The following is a 16,796-nucleotide window of genomic DNA, read 5'->3' as shown; positions in this document are numbered from 1 at the left end:
ACGTGACCTGTAATTGAATGTTCTCACCCCAGCTGGGTGTTTTGTTTCATACACCTTTAAACAGGGAAATTGACAAATATACTCTGCAGTTAGATGACACAGGCCCGATCTCCCAGTCCGGCTCCCTGTGGCTGCTTTCTGTCTCTATGAATAAGTGCTACTACATTCGAAACCAGTTTAATTTAGAAAGGTACTCTACCTTATCGCAATGCTGTCTTTAATATATGAGTAACTTAGGAGTATGTGTCAGGACAGGCACCTATTCTCCTTTGTAATATTTAGTCATCTGAATGACTTCAGGGCAATAAAAAGGGGATTGACTGAATGGACCTATTGCTGTTATATATCCTAAATAAACTGCAGTTATTCTTCTTCTATAGAACCTGACATTTTCTTCAACTTAAAATGTTGTAAATAGCTTTTGTTCATGCAGATTTATACGGTTTAGAAAAATGACTGTACACAAGCATCTCCTTGGAACCATGGCAGTAATCTTTGCATGAATACATAGCCAGTTTAAAAATTCTTCCATGCAGAAAAGTGTAACAAGTCTGTTGTTACAAAATACCCTTTCCCATAACCCTACTAACCTTTTAATGCTTGGTTGTTGACTACCAGTTGTCACCAGCACAAAATCTGTGGCGCCAAGACTTTCCAAAGGCCAAAATGTGATAGCAGATGTACTTGTGCTCGTGTTGCAAAGATTAGAATCTTTTTTCTTTTTTTTTTTAATCTAAAAGTTATTTTTGAAAGCAGATGAAAATGTTTTAAACATTATATTTTGCTTATTTTTTAAATATATGATAATTTAAATTGTGCACATACTATACCATACATCATTTCAACATATTCTCAGTTTTTACCAAGCGAACATCTGGAACATCTGGTTTATTTCATACCAGGTGTCCACTGGGTATCGATGACTTTCTCATGAAAACAGGAAATGAAGATTTTACGGCATTTGCATTAATCCTTATATATGGTGTGGAAATTGTAAGAGGCATAAGTGTTTTAAACAGCTGAGTGTTACAAATATCCATATCTGAGCTCAGAAGTATATAGCAATCTATCTACATAATTGATAACTTATTGATAACATAGTTTCCATATGGTCCCAGTTGGTAAATAGTGCCCTCAATCAATATTCCTGTTGTTGAATTCCTTGTATTTAGTTTAAATTATAGTGCATTGTTAACACAGAAATTATCTACTTCTAATATACAGAATTGGCCTGTGGTTGTATTTTATTTTGGAGGTTCTACTAATTTACCATAATGTTGCCTCTGGCATTTCAATTCTTTGGGTAGAAAAGAATAAGCCTGTGTTAAGGCACCTCATTCTAGTTTCACTGGAAATGATTTTTGTACATTATTAACATGCACAATTTTGATGGACAGGTTAATCAGTTTTTTATTGGATGCAGACCATGGTTTGGAAATATAGTTTCCTTGGCCTGAGAATAGCTTTTATAAAATGAAACATTATATTTGCAGATATCTCTAAATTATAATCATAATTGCACATTTGACTTCTAATGCACAGCAATGTCCCAGGATACAATCTCATATCCGTTCCTAATGAATATAGCTGTTGAATGCAAACAGAAATTACAGTTCTTTATCTTGAAAGTTTAAGTTGACTTAGTTTAAAAATGTAATTACAAATTTTCTCCAATTTAAATAAGCATCAAATTTGGAGCTGACATTATTAATTGTAATGGGTATCATGGTGCTTCTACTCCTACTTAAAAGTAAAACATCTTTCAATTTCTGGAAAGCACACTGAGGCATAAGTCATTAATATAGTAGAGAAAGATAATCCCCTTGTAACACTATAATGCAGAAAACCCTGGTTCAAAGTAGAATAAATTAATGAACAAATACGCTTTACAGTATAACTCGGTTTTCCTTATCACTGAGCATAGTAAATTACATATATAATTAAGGTATCACATTCAGACATAAACCAATTGTACAAATCAATTCAAGGGTTCTAGGGTTGAGTTGCATGCATACATGCTGAAGATGTAATTCATTTGTAGGCAAAATGAATATTGCTAAATTGTGATGAAAAAAGTCTCTGGCAGAATGTAGACACAGGGGATTGCTCAACAAGCTCAGTGCTGAACAGCCCACTGAAAGATTCTCCTGGGAACATGACTGTCTCAATTACCTGGACTACTGACAGGATGCATTAGCTCCTTTGGTCTCATTTAGGATGCCAGATTAGTTTTTATTCTCAATTGCGTTATGTACTTTTCATTTGGGGATGGCTATTCCCATCCAACTCAAATAATTATGTATGATACACCCGGAGATAAGATGCACCACCCTGAGGCTATGCATGTCAAGCTATGGCAATTGCCACAATAACAGATTATTAAAATATTCTTGAGGACACATATAGCTGTCTTCATACCTTCCACGATGGTATGAGAGAAAATAATTGGTAATTCCAAAATCAAGGAATATACTGTACTGTACATAGCATTAACGTATTAGCTAAGCAATTCAATATTGAAAACGTATTACTGTGAGTGTACAGATAAACTAAATTGAAAATACCAGCCAAGGCTTTTAGTTCAAACTCGAGAATCCAAGACCATACCTCTAATGCAAGTGGAACAAAATATATTATGAAGGCATCCATCCAAGTTGGATTTTATTGCTGAAGGAAGAGGTGACTTCATATCATACCAATCACACTGAGGAGTCAGAAAGCTGTAACTCAGTGCCACTGTTATGCTTCAAGCTATTTTAGAGCTCCCTCACTGAGAGATTTGAAAATGTATAAATTATGAGCTAGGGAAGGTTAAAAAAAAGTAAATAGACAGGGAATATTAAGTCTTATAAAAATACCTCAATTCAGGCTATATGATCATATGTAATGTTTCTTGGAAGAATTCCTATATCTTTAATTACTGTCTTCATAATATAAACATACATGAGTTTCCAAAATGCTAGACATTTAAACATTTAAACTATTTAAACATGTTAGAATTTTTATATCAATGAAGTTCAAATAATTTACTCAGTGATAAATAACTGAACCTAAGTTTCACTAAAATTAAATTAAATGTCTGGGTTTCTCTCACTCTGCAGTCTGGAATATGAAACCAAACTGCAACACAAGGAGTTATTTTCCATTTTTGCATCTGTTTTCGAGGTTTAAAATTAAAGAAAAGTGTTTCACATGCTTTTCCCTTTATGTAATATATTTATGCATACATTATTCTGTAAAACATGGGGCAACCTTTTCTTTGATCACAAAAACAATACAATTCTAAGCACGATAAGAAAATAAATTGCTTCTGAAAGAGCATATTTATGAATTTACATGAGCATTTTCCCATTATAGTGGATTTGTACTGAAAACTTTGAATGAGTGATATTCAAGTTTTTATCAGGTTATTTTATATTTTAAGTAAAATCTGATTAAAACTTGGAAAATTGGTAATTTTGAGGTAATAGCTAATCATAGAAGCTTGAAGAATAAGAAGTGATAAAATACTACTACACTTTTTCTTTAGTGTATCTATATTCATAAGCCTAGTGTACATAGAATATTTTCAGATTGTCAGAAGTTGCTTTCCCTTTATCACTGAGTTGTACCTGCATAGACTGGAAAATACAAACCATAAATATACCCCAGCAATTAAAAAGTAAAGTAAAAGAATTACTAGGACAAACATAGCCAGTCGGAGAAACCAAACCATGTGGCATGTTTTGAATATAACCGTATAATAAATCTTCACAGTTTGGGAGACCAGTCATTTGCATTTGAGTGGTTTCTGGTAAGGTGGAAAATATTGTTTTATGTAATTTTATATCTTCAGATGAAGGCAGCTGAGGGTGAAATGGTAGTAGTAATCAACCTTGAATCTGCCAGATGTATTCCCATTACAATTCCCTATTCCCAATCCAGTGAAATGACAGTTTTCAGTTTTAAGCAATTTATGACATTTGTTCCAAACAGAGACAGGAGTAATACAATGATGAAACTCCAAGAGATTAATGGAATTTCTAAGGCCAAAGACCAAGGGCTAGATTGGGTGAACAGTATGGGAATACACCCATTTGTATATGTGGTCCCCCGAATTTTAGGGGCTCAAAATTAATTGGATAAACTAACATAATCATGAATTAAATTGTGAGTTTCAATACTTGGTTGCAAATCCTTTGCAGTCAATGACTGACTGAAGTCTGGAGCCCATAGACATCACCAGATGCTGGGTTTCTTCCCTGGTGATGCTCTGCCAGGCCTGCACTGCAGCTGTCTTTAGTTCCTGCTTGTTCTTGGGGCATTTTGCCTTCAGCTTTACCTTTGCCAATCAGAGAGAGAGCAAAAACATTAGGTTTTGGTACATTCTTAAAAAGAAAGAACGCACTGGTGAGCTCAGGAACACCAAAAGGCCTGGAGGACCACGGAAAACTGTGGTGGATGACAGAAAAATTATTTCCCTGGTGAAGAAAAACCCCTTCACTACAGTTGGCCAGATCAAGAACACCCTCCAGGAGGCAGGCATATCTGTGTCAAAGACTTCACCAGAGTAAATACAGAGGGTTTACCACAAGATGTGAACAGGAAACAGGAAGACCAGATTAGAGTTTGCCAAAAACATCTAAAGAACCTGTACAGTTCTGGAACAACATCCTATGGACAGATGAGACAAAGATCAACTTGTACCAGAATGATGGGAAGAGAAGAGTATGGAGAAGGAAAGGAACTGTTCATGATCCGAAGCACACCACCTCATCTGTGAAGCATGTTATGTCATGGGCATGTATGGCTGCCGAGGGAACTGGTTCCCTTGTATTTATTGATGATGTGTCTGCTGACAAAAGCAGCAGGATGAATTCTGAAGTGTTTAGGGCTATATTATCTGCTCAGATTCAGCCAAATGCTTCAAAACTCATTGGATGGTGCTTCACACTGCAGATGGACAATGACCCGAAGCATACTGTGAAAGCAACCCAAGACGAAGAAGTGGAATGTTCTTCAATGGCCAAGTCAATCACCTGACCTAAATCCAACTGAGCAGCATTTCACTTGCAAAACTGAAGGCAAAACTGAAGGCAAAACGCCCCAAGAACAAGCAGGAACTAAAGACAGCTGCATTGCAGGCCTGGCAGAGCATCACCAGGGAAGAAACCCAGCATCTGGTGATGTCTATGGGTTCCAGACTTCAGGCAGTCATTGACTGCAAAGGATTTGCAACCAAGTATTGAAACTCACAATTTAATTCATGATTATGTTAGTTTATCCAATTAATTTTGAGCCCCTAAAATTATAAAAATTGTTGTAATTCCTACACCGTTAGTTCTGCTTGGGTTGTTTTCTTTTGGTTAGCAGAGATAATGATGCAGAAAAAGCAGAAGATCAGGCTCGTAAATTCAAGACATTGTTTAGAAAAATGCGATCCTATTCAAACCCACCTGCCCAAGAACCTCACAAGTAAAGGGACTAACAGAGCCCCCACAAGACCTCCAATGGCAAAAATGGAGACTGTAACTGACCACAGGAGGGTCACTGTTCCAGATTCCATATACTGTCCATTGCGTTCATTCCAGGTTTGGTTGAAAAAAGCTTTGATGTACTGTATGGGTAAAAAGACAAGAAACACCACCTTTAATTTCTCAATAAGGATTCATATAAAACACATACACTTTATTGATTATTTGCTGCTGTTTATCATAGTACAAATCTAATTATTGAACTGAAATCAATATTATTTATTTTGGTGGAACAGATCTTCAAATAGAAATCAGTTTTTAATTGTTCATACTTAGTACAATTCAAAAGATACAATAATAATATCAGGTAATTACCAAAAACGTTAGACTATTTTTACTACAGGCAAAGTTCTTTTCTATCTATTAAGTATTATGACAAAGTCTGAAGACTACCATTTAATTTCTCAGATTCATATAATTTGACTACCTTTATTTTGAAGATCACAAATTGTATATATTTTATTGTTACTAATTTCATGGGAAACTAAGCAGAGTATTTTCCAATTCAGGAAACAAATAGAAATCAATTAAATTCAACCATTACCAATTGCTACTGGGGTAAAATATATCAATGCACAAAACAATGTGTGATTAGACTAATTCACAGTAAACATCTTCTTGCTTCTTTTTCTGTATTGAAAGGCTCAAACTGAATATGTTTGTGGGGGAACTTGATGCAGCAGACTTTCAAGTTCAAGAGCCATTCAGCCATTCAGTTGGCTTGGACTGGAGAGTTCCAAGATATCTAACTACTAATCTTGTAATTCAGAAGCCAAGTGAAAGAGGGGAACTGGATGGCTGTTAATAGTGGAGAATGTTTAGTTTTTTATGTATATTTCCATTGTATTATTATTACCTGTTGAAGATTAAAATCCATATAAAATGTGTGTTATTTTAAAAAGTGTTACGCGTGAAGGGTTATGTAATGATTATGTGTTAATCTATAAATTAAAGCCGTAGGGGGAAAAAAAATCCTCAACAATGTACCTATAAAATATATTTTGGCAGGTATTTGTTTAATGCTGTATGGTCAGTATTATTCACTGTTCCCTAAAAAGTGCTTCCCACTCAATAAGATGCAGGTAACCCAGCACATAAAAGAACATTCATAGGAAAAGTACCAGGTTTGATTGATTTGGATATGCAAATTTGACAAAATACCAGAAGGGTGGAATTTGATATGCAAACCATTTAATCTTGACATAATAGATAATATATTTCGAACTAGGCAGACATTGCTAGGGCTGTGTGAGGAGGAGATTATAACTAGATACAAATGAAAAAGGAGCTTATACTTTGCATAAAAAATGTGGCAAACCCCAAAACTGGGAACGAATGTAATGTGTAAGTGTAAAATATTAACACAATCTGTAACTCGTACATTCTGAAAAAATATATTTTCGTATTTGTCTATTGTTTCGGTTATACTAGGTAATATAGCATAGCCTGAATATGTATGCAAATATGGAAATGTGTTAAACCCATTAATAATTTAAAGAATACCACGAGAAATATGAAAGATTTTATTATATATATATATATATATATATATATATATATATATATATATATATATATTATATATAAGCAAACTTTACTATGAAAAGATGAATTTTGTAAGACTAGGGTATGTCTTTATTTAAGATCATTTTGACAGATGAAACCTTGTCCGTTCCTAGAATAGACATTTTATTCACCTGTACAAGATCATCCAATTATGGTTCAAGTCCTCTCTCTTGACACACTTCAAACCAACTGTCACTACCAGCAACAGAAAGTGAACAGGAACCACATTTGAAGAGAGCAAAACTGGTGTTATTTTCGAATCGCCAACATGCTGCAAAAACCTTTGTGAAGCTTCCCACCCATTTCCATTACACTACTCAAAATGGAGGCTGAGAACATACAAAACGATTTTATTTCTTTATTTTGTTTTGATTTATATTTAAGACATATATAGATGGTTATAGTAGCCTATCTAGGACATAAAATAATATTTAAATTAAAATAATTAACTGGATATTTCATTATTCACACCTTATGTTTGTCACAAATATTCTGTCTGTTTAAGAAAGAAATATTTCTGTTAACTATCCCCTGTGACAAGAAAAACTTTGAGGAAATCTAAATGAGTTATTGTAATTGTATTGCCCTTTTTAAAAGAAAAACAAACTAAGAGCATCTGGATGCATTTTTATTGAAGGGTATTGTTATTTTAGATTAATCTTTAAATCAGAGTCCAAAAAAAGTGTCTGACATTAAAAGTAGAATTATGGACTACAAGAGTATTCCATCCAGGAAGGGATTTCACGTCAGGGGTAGCATCAGTGTGCAAAAAAATCTATTTCAATTACATTTAATCAAATGTATCCAATATCAGTGTGATCTCAGTTAAGCTTTTCAGAAGCATCCATGAGATTTAGCCATTTCTGTTGCACAGGGGTTGCTGAGGCATATCATGAGCACTGTGGGATTTTGATTAAAAGTTACCATTAAATACATAAACAAGATGGGTTTGAAATCCCCTATTTCATCTGCTGTTTATTGCTTATCCCTTTGCAACGTGTCAAGTATGGTAAATTAAAGGTTATGTTAGGTAAAGCATTTCATTTAACTTAAGGAACATCTCTTGGAGAGGAGTTCAAATTATAATTCAAATCCTGTTGGAGGTTTACCATTATTCTTGAGGCACCTCCAAACCTCGAAGGCCAGGTTCCTGCAGACGCATAGGTAGCTTTCAATTAAGAACTGCATAAGACCTGGAATAAATAGGTAATTTCATATCTTATCCTAATAATTACTTCAATTAAGTTATTAAGACCAAAGGTGGGATGAAAATATATTCATTATTATTATTTTTATTTATTGGCAGACGCCCTTATCCAGGGAGACTTACAACATAAGTGCAAACAAAGTGCAAAAATACAGTTAAGCAGTAAAGTGGTGTCCATGATCAGAAATTACCATGACTATTTAACTTTAAGGATTTTTTGTTATTGCATTTATAACAGGGAGAAATCAAAGTATTTGTAGTCATGTGTCACTCACAATTTATTTCAAAAAGTTAATGAATGGAAGAACTTACTGTAGCTGGGGCATTTACTACAGACAGGTTGTATCCATATAAATATGAAGATCCAAGGGATCCAATAAAGGAAGCAATTACAAGTCTCGTTGTCCATCCCTACAAAAAAACAAGCATTTTATAAAATATCAGTGTTCAAAATTTTAAAGACAGTAATCAGGGTACATGTGGATATTTATAACCTATGTGTATATGAAGTATGCTCTCTTAAATAAAGCAAAAATATAACCTTCTTCTGAAGAGTAGCTCCTTGTTATTTAAAGCAAACATAATACATCATGAGCTAAACAAATTAGAACACTATATAAATCCATCTTTGTAGTATAATTCTTCAAAATTAGATCAAATATGTGATGTAATCAGTCAGTATTATTATTATTATTATTTTTGTCATTTAGCTGATTCTCTTATCCAGGGCGACTTACATTTGTACCCATTTATACAGCTGGGCATTTTACTGGAGCAATCGAAGTGAAGTACCTTGCTCAAGGGTACAACAGCACTGCCCCACCCAGGATTTGAACCCACAACCTTCCAGGCATGAGTCCAGAGTCCTATTTACTTATTAGTGTTGTAGGTCATGGCATAATGTCTAGTTATTCTTACCACTATGATGACACAGAGATAATGCATATTATGAGGTTAAGTGTCTGAGATATAGAGGACTACAGGTATCAGCTGTCAGATTTTTCATCAATTCTATTTTTTGACATTCAGAAATCCAATTTACTCATGCTAGGAATATAAAGTGTCAGCCCCAGCAACATAAAATACGTAATGCCTTACAAATGAACGTCCATGTCATACTATGACACATTAAAACATATGCATGTCTGTATGTATGTAAGGAACAAGTATGTATGTCTGGAATGTATGTCTGTAACAAACTCCCCAGCAATGTGGTAGATGCTGAAAGTTTGGGAACATTTAAAAACAGACTGGAAAGGATCCTTGGATCACTCAGTTATCAATGGACATCAAACGAGCACGATGGGTCGAATCGCCTCCTCTCATTTGAAACATTTGTTATGTTCTATGTTCTTATGTACAGTGAGGGAAAAAAGTATTTGATCCCCTGCTGATTTTGTACGTTTGCCCACTGACAAAGAAATGATCAGTCTATAATTTTAATGGTAGGTGTATTTTAACAGTGAGAGACAGAATAACAACAAAAAAATCCAGAAAAACGCATTTCAAAAAAGTTATAAATTGATTTCCACGTTAATGAGGGAAATAAGTATTTGACCCCTTCGACTTAGTACTTGGTGGCAAAACCCTTGTTGGCAATCACAGAGGTCAGATGTTTCTTGTAGTTGGCCACCAGGTTTGCACACATCTCAGGAGGGATTTTGTCCCACTCCTCTTTGCAGATCCTCTCCAAGTCATTAAGGTTTCGAGGCTGACGTTTGGCAACTCGAACCTTCAGCTCCCTCCACAGATTTTCTATGGGATTAAGGTCTGGAGACTGGCTAGGCCACTCCAGGACCTTAATGTGCTTCTTCTTGAGCCACTCCTTTGTTGCCTTGGCTGTGTGTTTTGGGTCACTGTCATGCTGGAATACCCATCCACGACCCATTTTCAATGCCCTGGCTGAGGGAAGGAGGTTCTCACCCAAGATTTGACGGTACATGGCCCCGTCCATCGTCCCTTTGATGCGGTGCAGTTGTCCTGTCCCCAAAGCATAATGTTTCCACCTCCATGTTTGACGGTGGGGATGGTGTTCTTGGGGTCATTCCTCCTCCTCCAAACACGGCGAGCTGAATTGATGCCAAAGAGCTCGATTTTGGTCTCATCTGACCACAACACTTTCACCCAGTTCTCCTCTGAATCATTCAGATGTTCATTGGCAAACTTCAGACGGGCCTGTACATGTGCTTTCTTGAGCAGGGGGACCTTGCGGGCGCTGCAGGATCTCAGTCCTTCACGGCGTAGTGTGTTACCAATTGTTTCCTTGGTGACTATGGGCCCAGCTGCCTTGAGATCATTAACAAGATCCTCCCGTGTAGTTCTGGGCTGATTCCTCACCGTTCTCATGATCATTCAAACACCACGAGGTGAGATCTTGCATGGAGCCCCAGACCGAGGGAGACTGACAGTTATTTTGTGTTTCTTCCATTTGCGAATAATCGCACCAACTGTTGTCACCTTCTCACCAAGCTGCTTGGCGATGGTCTTGTAGCCCATTCCAGCCTTGTGTAGGTCTACAATCTTGTCCCTGACATCCTTGGACAGCTCTTTGGTCTTGGCCATGGTGGAGAGTTTGGAATCTGATTGATTGATTGCTTTTGTGGACAGGTGTCTTTTATACAGGTAATGAGCTGAGATTAGGAGCACTCCCTTTAAGAGAGTGCTCCTAATCTCAGCTCGCTACCTGTATAAAAGACACCTGTGAGCCAGAAATCTTGCTGATTGATAGGGGATCAAATACTTATTTCCCTCATTAACATGCAAATCAATTTATAACTTTTTTGAAATGCGTTTTTCTGGATTTTTTTGTTGTTATTCTGTCTCTCACTGTTAAAATACACCTACCATTAAAATTATAGACTGATCATTTCTTTGTCAGTGGGCAAACGTACAAAATCAGCAGGGGATCAAATACTTTTTCCCCTCAATGTAAGTATGTATCGATCTATCTATCTATCTATGTCTATCTATCTACACTATACTATTAAAAGTAGGATTTCAAAGTGTGGTTCATAGGATGTAGGTCAACCTAATGCCTGCTGTGATCCTTTTGAAAGATCTGAAAAATATAGTGCAACTCCTCCCAAAACAGTTTAAATGGCTATGAATGAAGGCCTTCAGTGTCTTTCTAATTTGGTTGCTCCAATTCCTCACAGAGATGTGTTACAGGATTGAGGTCAGAACTCTCTGCAGACAATGAAATATGTTCAATGCTTTTTTCCAAGAACCACTATAACCTACTCTTCTCCTAGCTTATTTTTAGCCCTAAAATACCAACAATGTTGGCAAAACTGTTACACAAACGGAGAAACTATGATGGTGGCAATAGATTTCTGCAGACTGAGAAGAAAAAAATGATAAATGGATATATTGTCCGATCTCATTTATGCATTTCAGAACAACCACATTCACACAATCTGTTTTCTACTGAATGCAAAAGCTGTAAAATGAAAGCCTGCACACGATGTACAGTGTAGAAGATGAATGCAGCATGATTGTGACCATAATCGTCAGTAACATACCAACAAACCTAAACTCATTACTAAAACTGATTAGATAGCAGTTGTTATTGAAATTAATAGTCATGCAGGAAACAAATGAGCCTATATAGCTGAAATGCATTTCATTCTAATTTTGTAATACAAGGAAAATGATTAGTCTTTTTGATTGAATGTACTACTGGTGCAAATTGTGGACTCTTGAACTGAGTGGGGCACAGGAAATGACTATACAAGTTGAATAGGGTCTCATTTTTAGCAGCGTGATTTGACTGTGATGCTTCAGACAACAATATATAGAAATATTTCAGCTTCACATAATTTTGCCTCTTTCCATCTTGAATGGAATTGAAAGCCATTTGATTTCTCTCTCACAATGGCTGCAGTGGCAGTGCATATATATATATATATATATATATATATATATATATATATAATCATTACCATTTTCTTTTTCTTTCAGTGGATAGAGGAACAGAGAGTGCTAGTTTCTTTTTTTAATAACCTTTCATTTTAAATGTGTGTGTACTGAAGCAACCCCTGTAGAACATATTATTTTGCCTGTGCTTCCTGTCATATCTAGGGGCAAAAAGTACCAGACAGTCAGTTATTTATAGTGGAACATACAGTGGGAGATTACAAAACAGAATTCAGGGGAATATGTTTCCTACTAGTTGTTAAACCTATCTCTTGGGCTTAGTTTTAGTTTTGTGCACTTTAAATACAACAGAGGACCTTTCTCAATAAAGCATTATTTTTTTGCACTGTAAGTCTATAGTCTTTAATTACTGATTGTAAGAGTGTATTATGATAGTATTGTGTCATGAGTACAATGACTGAAACTATACATAAAATGAAACAGTACAAATGTTTTGAATCAATATGTAACATTAATCTATAGATTATCTGAAATGTATAATGGTAAATGCATACTGCATTGAAAGCAGCTGTGATGAGGCAAACATTTCTAGAGCATCAGTGATTAAGTGGAGAGAGAAGGGGAAATTCTTACCTTGTCTGCAGCTACATAGACTTTACTTGTATCTTCATTTTCTTGATTTCTTATTTTCCCTGTCTTGTCCATTTCTCTGTATTACCACACTGAAAGAAAACAACATTCTGTTTTGATGCAGCACAAAGAACCTCAATATATACAAATTATATACACCGATCAGCCATAACATTATGACCACTGACAGGTGAAGTGAATAACACTGATAATCTTGTTATCATGGCACCTGTCAGTGGGTGGGATATATTAGGCAGCAAGTGAAAATTTTGTTCTCAAAGTTGATGTGTTAGAAGCAGGAAAAATGGGCAAGCGTAAGGATCTGAATGACTTTGACAAGGGCCAAATTGTGATGGCTATACGACTGGGTCAGAGCATCTCCAAAACTGCAGCTCTTGTGGGGTGTTCCCAGTCTGCAGTGGTCAGTACCTATCAAAAGTGGTCCAAGGAAGGAAAAGCGGTGAACCGGCGACAGGGTCATGGGCGGCCAAGGCTCATTGATGCACGTGGGGAGCGAAGGCTGGCCTGTGTGGTCCGATCCAACAGACGAGCTACTGTAGCTCAAATTGCTGCAAAAGTTAATACTGGTTCTGATAGAAAGGTGTCAGAACACACAGTACATCGCCGCACACCAGTCAGGGTGTCCATGCTGACCCCTGTCCACTGCCGAAAGCGCCTACAATGGGCACGTGAGCATCAGAACTGGACCACGGAGCAATGGAAGAAGGTGGCCTGGTCTGATGAATCACGAAATCAGGGTATTGACTTGGCCTCCAAATTCCCCAGATCTCAATCCAATCGGGCATTTGTGGGATGTGCTGGACAAACAAGTCCATCCATGGAGGCCCCACCTCGCAACTTGCAGGACTTAAAAGGATCTGCTGCTAACGTCTTGGTGCCAGATACACCTTCAGAGGTCTAGTGGAGTCCATGCCTCGACGGGTCAGGGCTGTTTTGGCGGCAAAAGAGGGACCTACATAATATTAGGCAGGTGGTCATAATGTTATAGCTGATCGGTGTATATATATTTAGTTGGATTTTGTTTTATTTAAAGCATGCCTTTTCATATATTTACAATCAATTGTATTGTTTCTTTTCTATGATATTGTATGATATATGAAGATAATGTTTACATTTTACACAAAAAATACTTTTTTTTACTATTTGTCTCGTTGATAATCTAAACACTATGAACAAGTTCAATATTCCCCTCTTATAGCGCTTTTCCACTGACAAGGAGCCAGTGCCTAATCTGCAGCCGCTCCGCGCTTTTCCCCGCAGAAGACCCGTCTCTTTTTCTGGCACCAGAACCGTGCTGGTCTGGAACCCGTGACGTCAGGGGCCGGGGCGGGTAAAGTCGTCTCCACAGAAAGTGATTTGCCGGAGCGCAGCCGCCATGTTTAAAATGCCAGCAGAGACGCGAGCAGTGAGGAGAGTTTTGATTAAAAATGAGCGAAATCAGCAGCAACAGCGGTCTGTCGAGACAGACACTTCAGTAACAATATGTCTCACCAGGTCAATAACTAGTTAGTTGTTGGCAAATGGCAGTAATGAGAGACGACTGAGCGCAGCTTCCGTGAAAGGAAAGACGTGTTACAGCGAGATTATGATGATGGAGAGATATTGCGGCGATAGGATAGAAATGTTGTGTGTTAATGAACTGGTCATTATCTGGGCCTTATGGGCCGATTCTTCCACCATGCGCATGATTCATAATTTATGAATAAATTCATTTTCTTAGCACAGGGCGAATTACACAAAACACACATATTGTACAGTAAGAGAAGATTACATACACAATACGCGCTGTCACTGTGATGCGCTTTGTGCTGACAATGGATTATTATTATTATTATTATTATTATTATTATGTATTTGTTAACAGACGCTGTTATCCAGGGTGTCTGGCAACAGGGACAATGCAACACTGATTTGGGACCATCATCCCAGACTTCATCAATAAGCACAATTTCTCATCATTACCATCACCCGAGATCGTCCGACAGGTTATTGATCTGCCCACGACTGCGCCGCAAATACCCCCAAAACAGCCGCATTCATAATCAATAGGCTAGCCCCTATAGTCAGTTTTTAAAACAAGAATACAAGTAAAAATACGCCACAAATTGAATGAAAATATATCCACTCATACAAAGTTTATTCATAATGAACTGTGTGTGCAGTGACGAATGCATGTCAACTCTATCTTGTATTTTATTCAACACAGTAAAAGTGTCTGAAATAGCGAATTGGTGTAAATCACTTAATGCACCAATAAAAATAAATACAAATTAAAGGCTGAGTTATCTTAGCAGTTGTTATTCGTATAGTTGTATTTTCGTTTCTGCTTGTCTACATGTGATCTCGCGTTTTTTGTTTTGTATTTTAGTGTATCTGTGCTGTGCAGACGCGGAATGAGTTTGATTTGATGTATAATAGCGTTTAAAGTCGCGGTCCTCGGTGCTGATTATTATCGCTGTTTCTCTTCTACTCCGTGCTTGGGAACGCCCACATCAGTGACGTCAGCGTTCGGTTCCCGGGCCGGTTCCCAAAAACATCAGCAGCTTCCCAGGCCGAGCAGCGGCTCCGGCTCCGGCACCAGGACCATGTCGGTGGAAAAGCGCTATTATTGAATCTAATATTTGATTATATTTTCTTGTTAATCCGGTAAAACAAATACAGTCAGCAACACATTAAAGGCCAAGTAAACAAATAAATAATAATAAACTATATTTCCATTTAGTATGTGGCTTCTATACTACTAACTATGGTATTTAAAAAGTTTCATTCACATTGTATTTTAAAAATGTAACACTCGGTTTCTGTGGGGCAGTACAAATTTATTTCAGGTTTTATATTTTTTGGATCATATATTTATTTGGGTGTTATGACATACAGTCTGGTTGCTATGGATACCCCCTACATAGTATTGCACCTGCACCCTGCAAAAATAACATTTTTAATAACCATAAACCCATGCTGTACAATCCTGTGAAATACCTAGGGAAAGCATTATGTAACAATGTTATTACATAAATTGTAGGGTTGGCAAGGAAGCTAGCTGTGTTCAATGATCTCCTAGTTCTTGATTGCCAGGGTCAAGGGATAAATAGTCACTCTGATCAAAATTATCTCTAGCTTACAAATTAATACATAGGATTTTATATGAAAACTTGCATCTGTCATTTGCACAAAGGAAACTGAAGCCCATATACATTATTTAATGGATTTCAGAACAAATTCAATCCATCAGTTTAGTTTTTGTACCTTTTCTAGAACTGACAGCACTGGCTGAACCTTATTACATCTGATTACAATGTCAACAATCACATATTTCTGCGGGCACATCATAACTTGAGCAACATAGAGTTTTGAATTCTGCTTTCACCAAGACATCTGACTTTAAGCAGTTCAAAGTATTGTAGTTTGTAATATCGATATTGCCATGTTGGAGAAGTTTTGACACAAACACAATGCATGATTTGGACTCTTAATGTTTAAAGATTACGGCAATGTAAAGTGTTTTCATATCCTCTATCTAATTTTCCTCAAGATGTTATGAATATGAGCATTAAACCCTAATTATATGATTAGCCAAAACACCTGTTAATGCTACACATCATTACATTTTGCTGTATTATTTTCAGTTTATAGAAAACAATATTTCAGTAGTTTCACAACACCGATTTGCGTGGTGGTGGGCGAATTGATTTTGGCTTATTCTCTTGGCTACAGGAAAGACCGTCCGGAGCCGGTCCGGACCGTCAAACCCCAAAAAGTAATGCGGCTCCCTGTACCGCCTACGCAGGTTTTTAATAGCAAGGTCTAGCTTGGCTAGTTGAATCTCCTGAATGTCGGATGGGATGCGATTTTGTATGCTTCGAATGACTGACGTCCGTGAGACTTAATCAAGTGATCTGATGTGTGCGCCGCGGAAGAAGATGGATATTGATTAGTCGAACGAGTGCATAATGCTTCTCATTTATCATTGAATGGAGTGTCCA

At 36.9% G+C, this 16,796-nt stretch overlaps 1 protein-coding gene across 5 annotated transcripts in view; it reads right to left on the bottom strand.

Annotated features, from left to right (window-relative positions):
- slc2a9l2 (solute carrier family 2 member 9, like 2) overlaps positions 1 to 16,796 on the bottom strand; it is a 118,249-nt gene that overhangs the window by 84,515 nt on the left and 16,938 nt on the right. For 4 of the 5 annotated variants that reach the window (XM_066720026.1, XM_066720024.1, XM_066720023.1 and 1 more), the window contains 3 exons: positions 12,796 to 12,884; positions 8,599 to 8,697; positions 5,436 to 5,596 (listed from right to left, as the gene is read on the bottom strand). In XM_066720026.1, the coding sequence (XP_066576123.1) occupies positions 5,436 to 5,596; positions 8,599 to 8,697; positions 12,796 to 12,867 (332 nt within the window). In that variant the 5' untranslated portion in view covers positions 12,868 to 12,884. Of the gene's footprint in view, positions 1 to 5,435; positions 5,597 to 8,188; positions 8,273 to 8,598; positions 8,700 to 12,795; positions 12,885 to 16,796 lie in introns of those variants that run through there. The other variant, XM_066720028.1, reaches the window with a different exon arrangement.

Source organism: Amia ocellicauda, chromosome 13, assembly GCF_036373705.1.
Source record: "Amia ocellicauda isolate fAmiCal2 chromosome 13, fAmiCal2.hap1, whole genome shotgun sequence".
Classification (NCBI taxonomy): Eukaryota; Metazoa; Chordata; class Actinopteri; order Amiiformes; family Amiidae; genus Amia; species Amia ocellicauda.
This window is presented reverse-complemented; position numbering and strand designations above follow the sequence as displayed.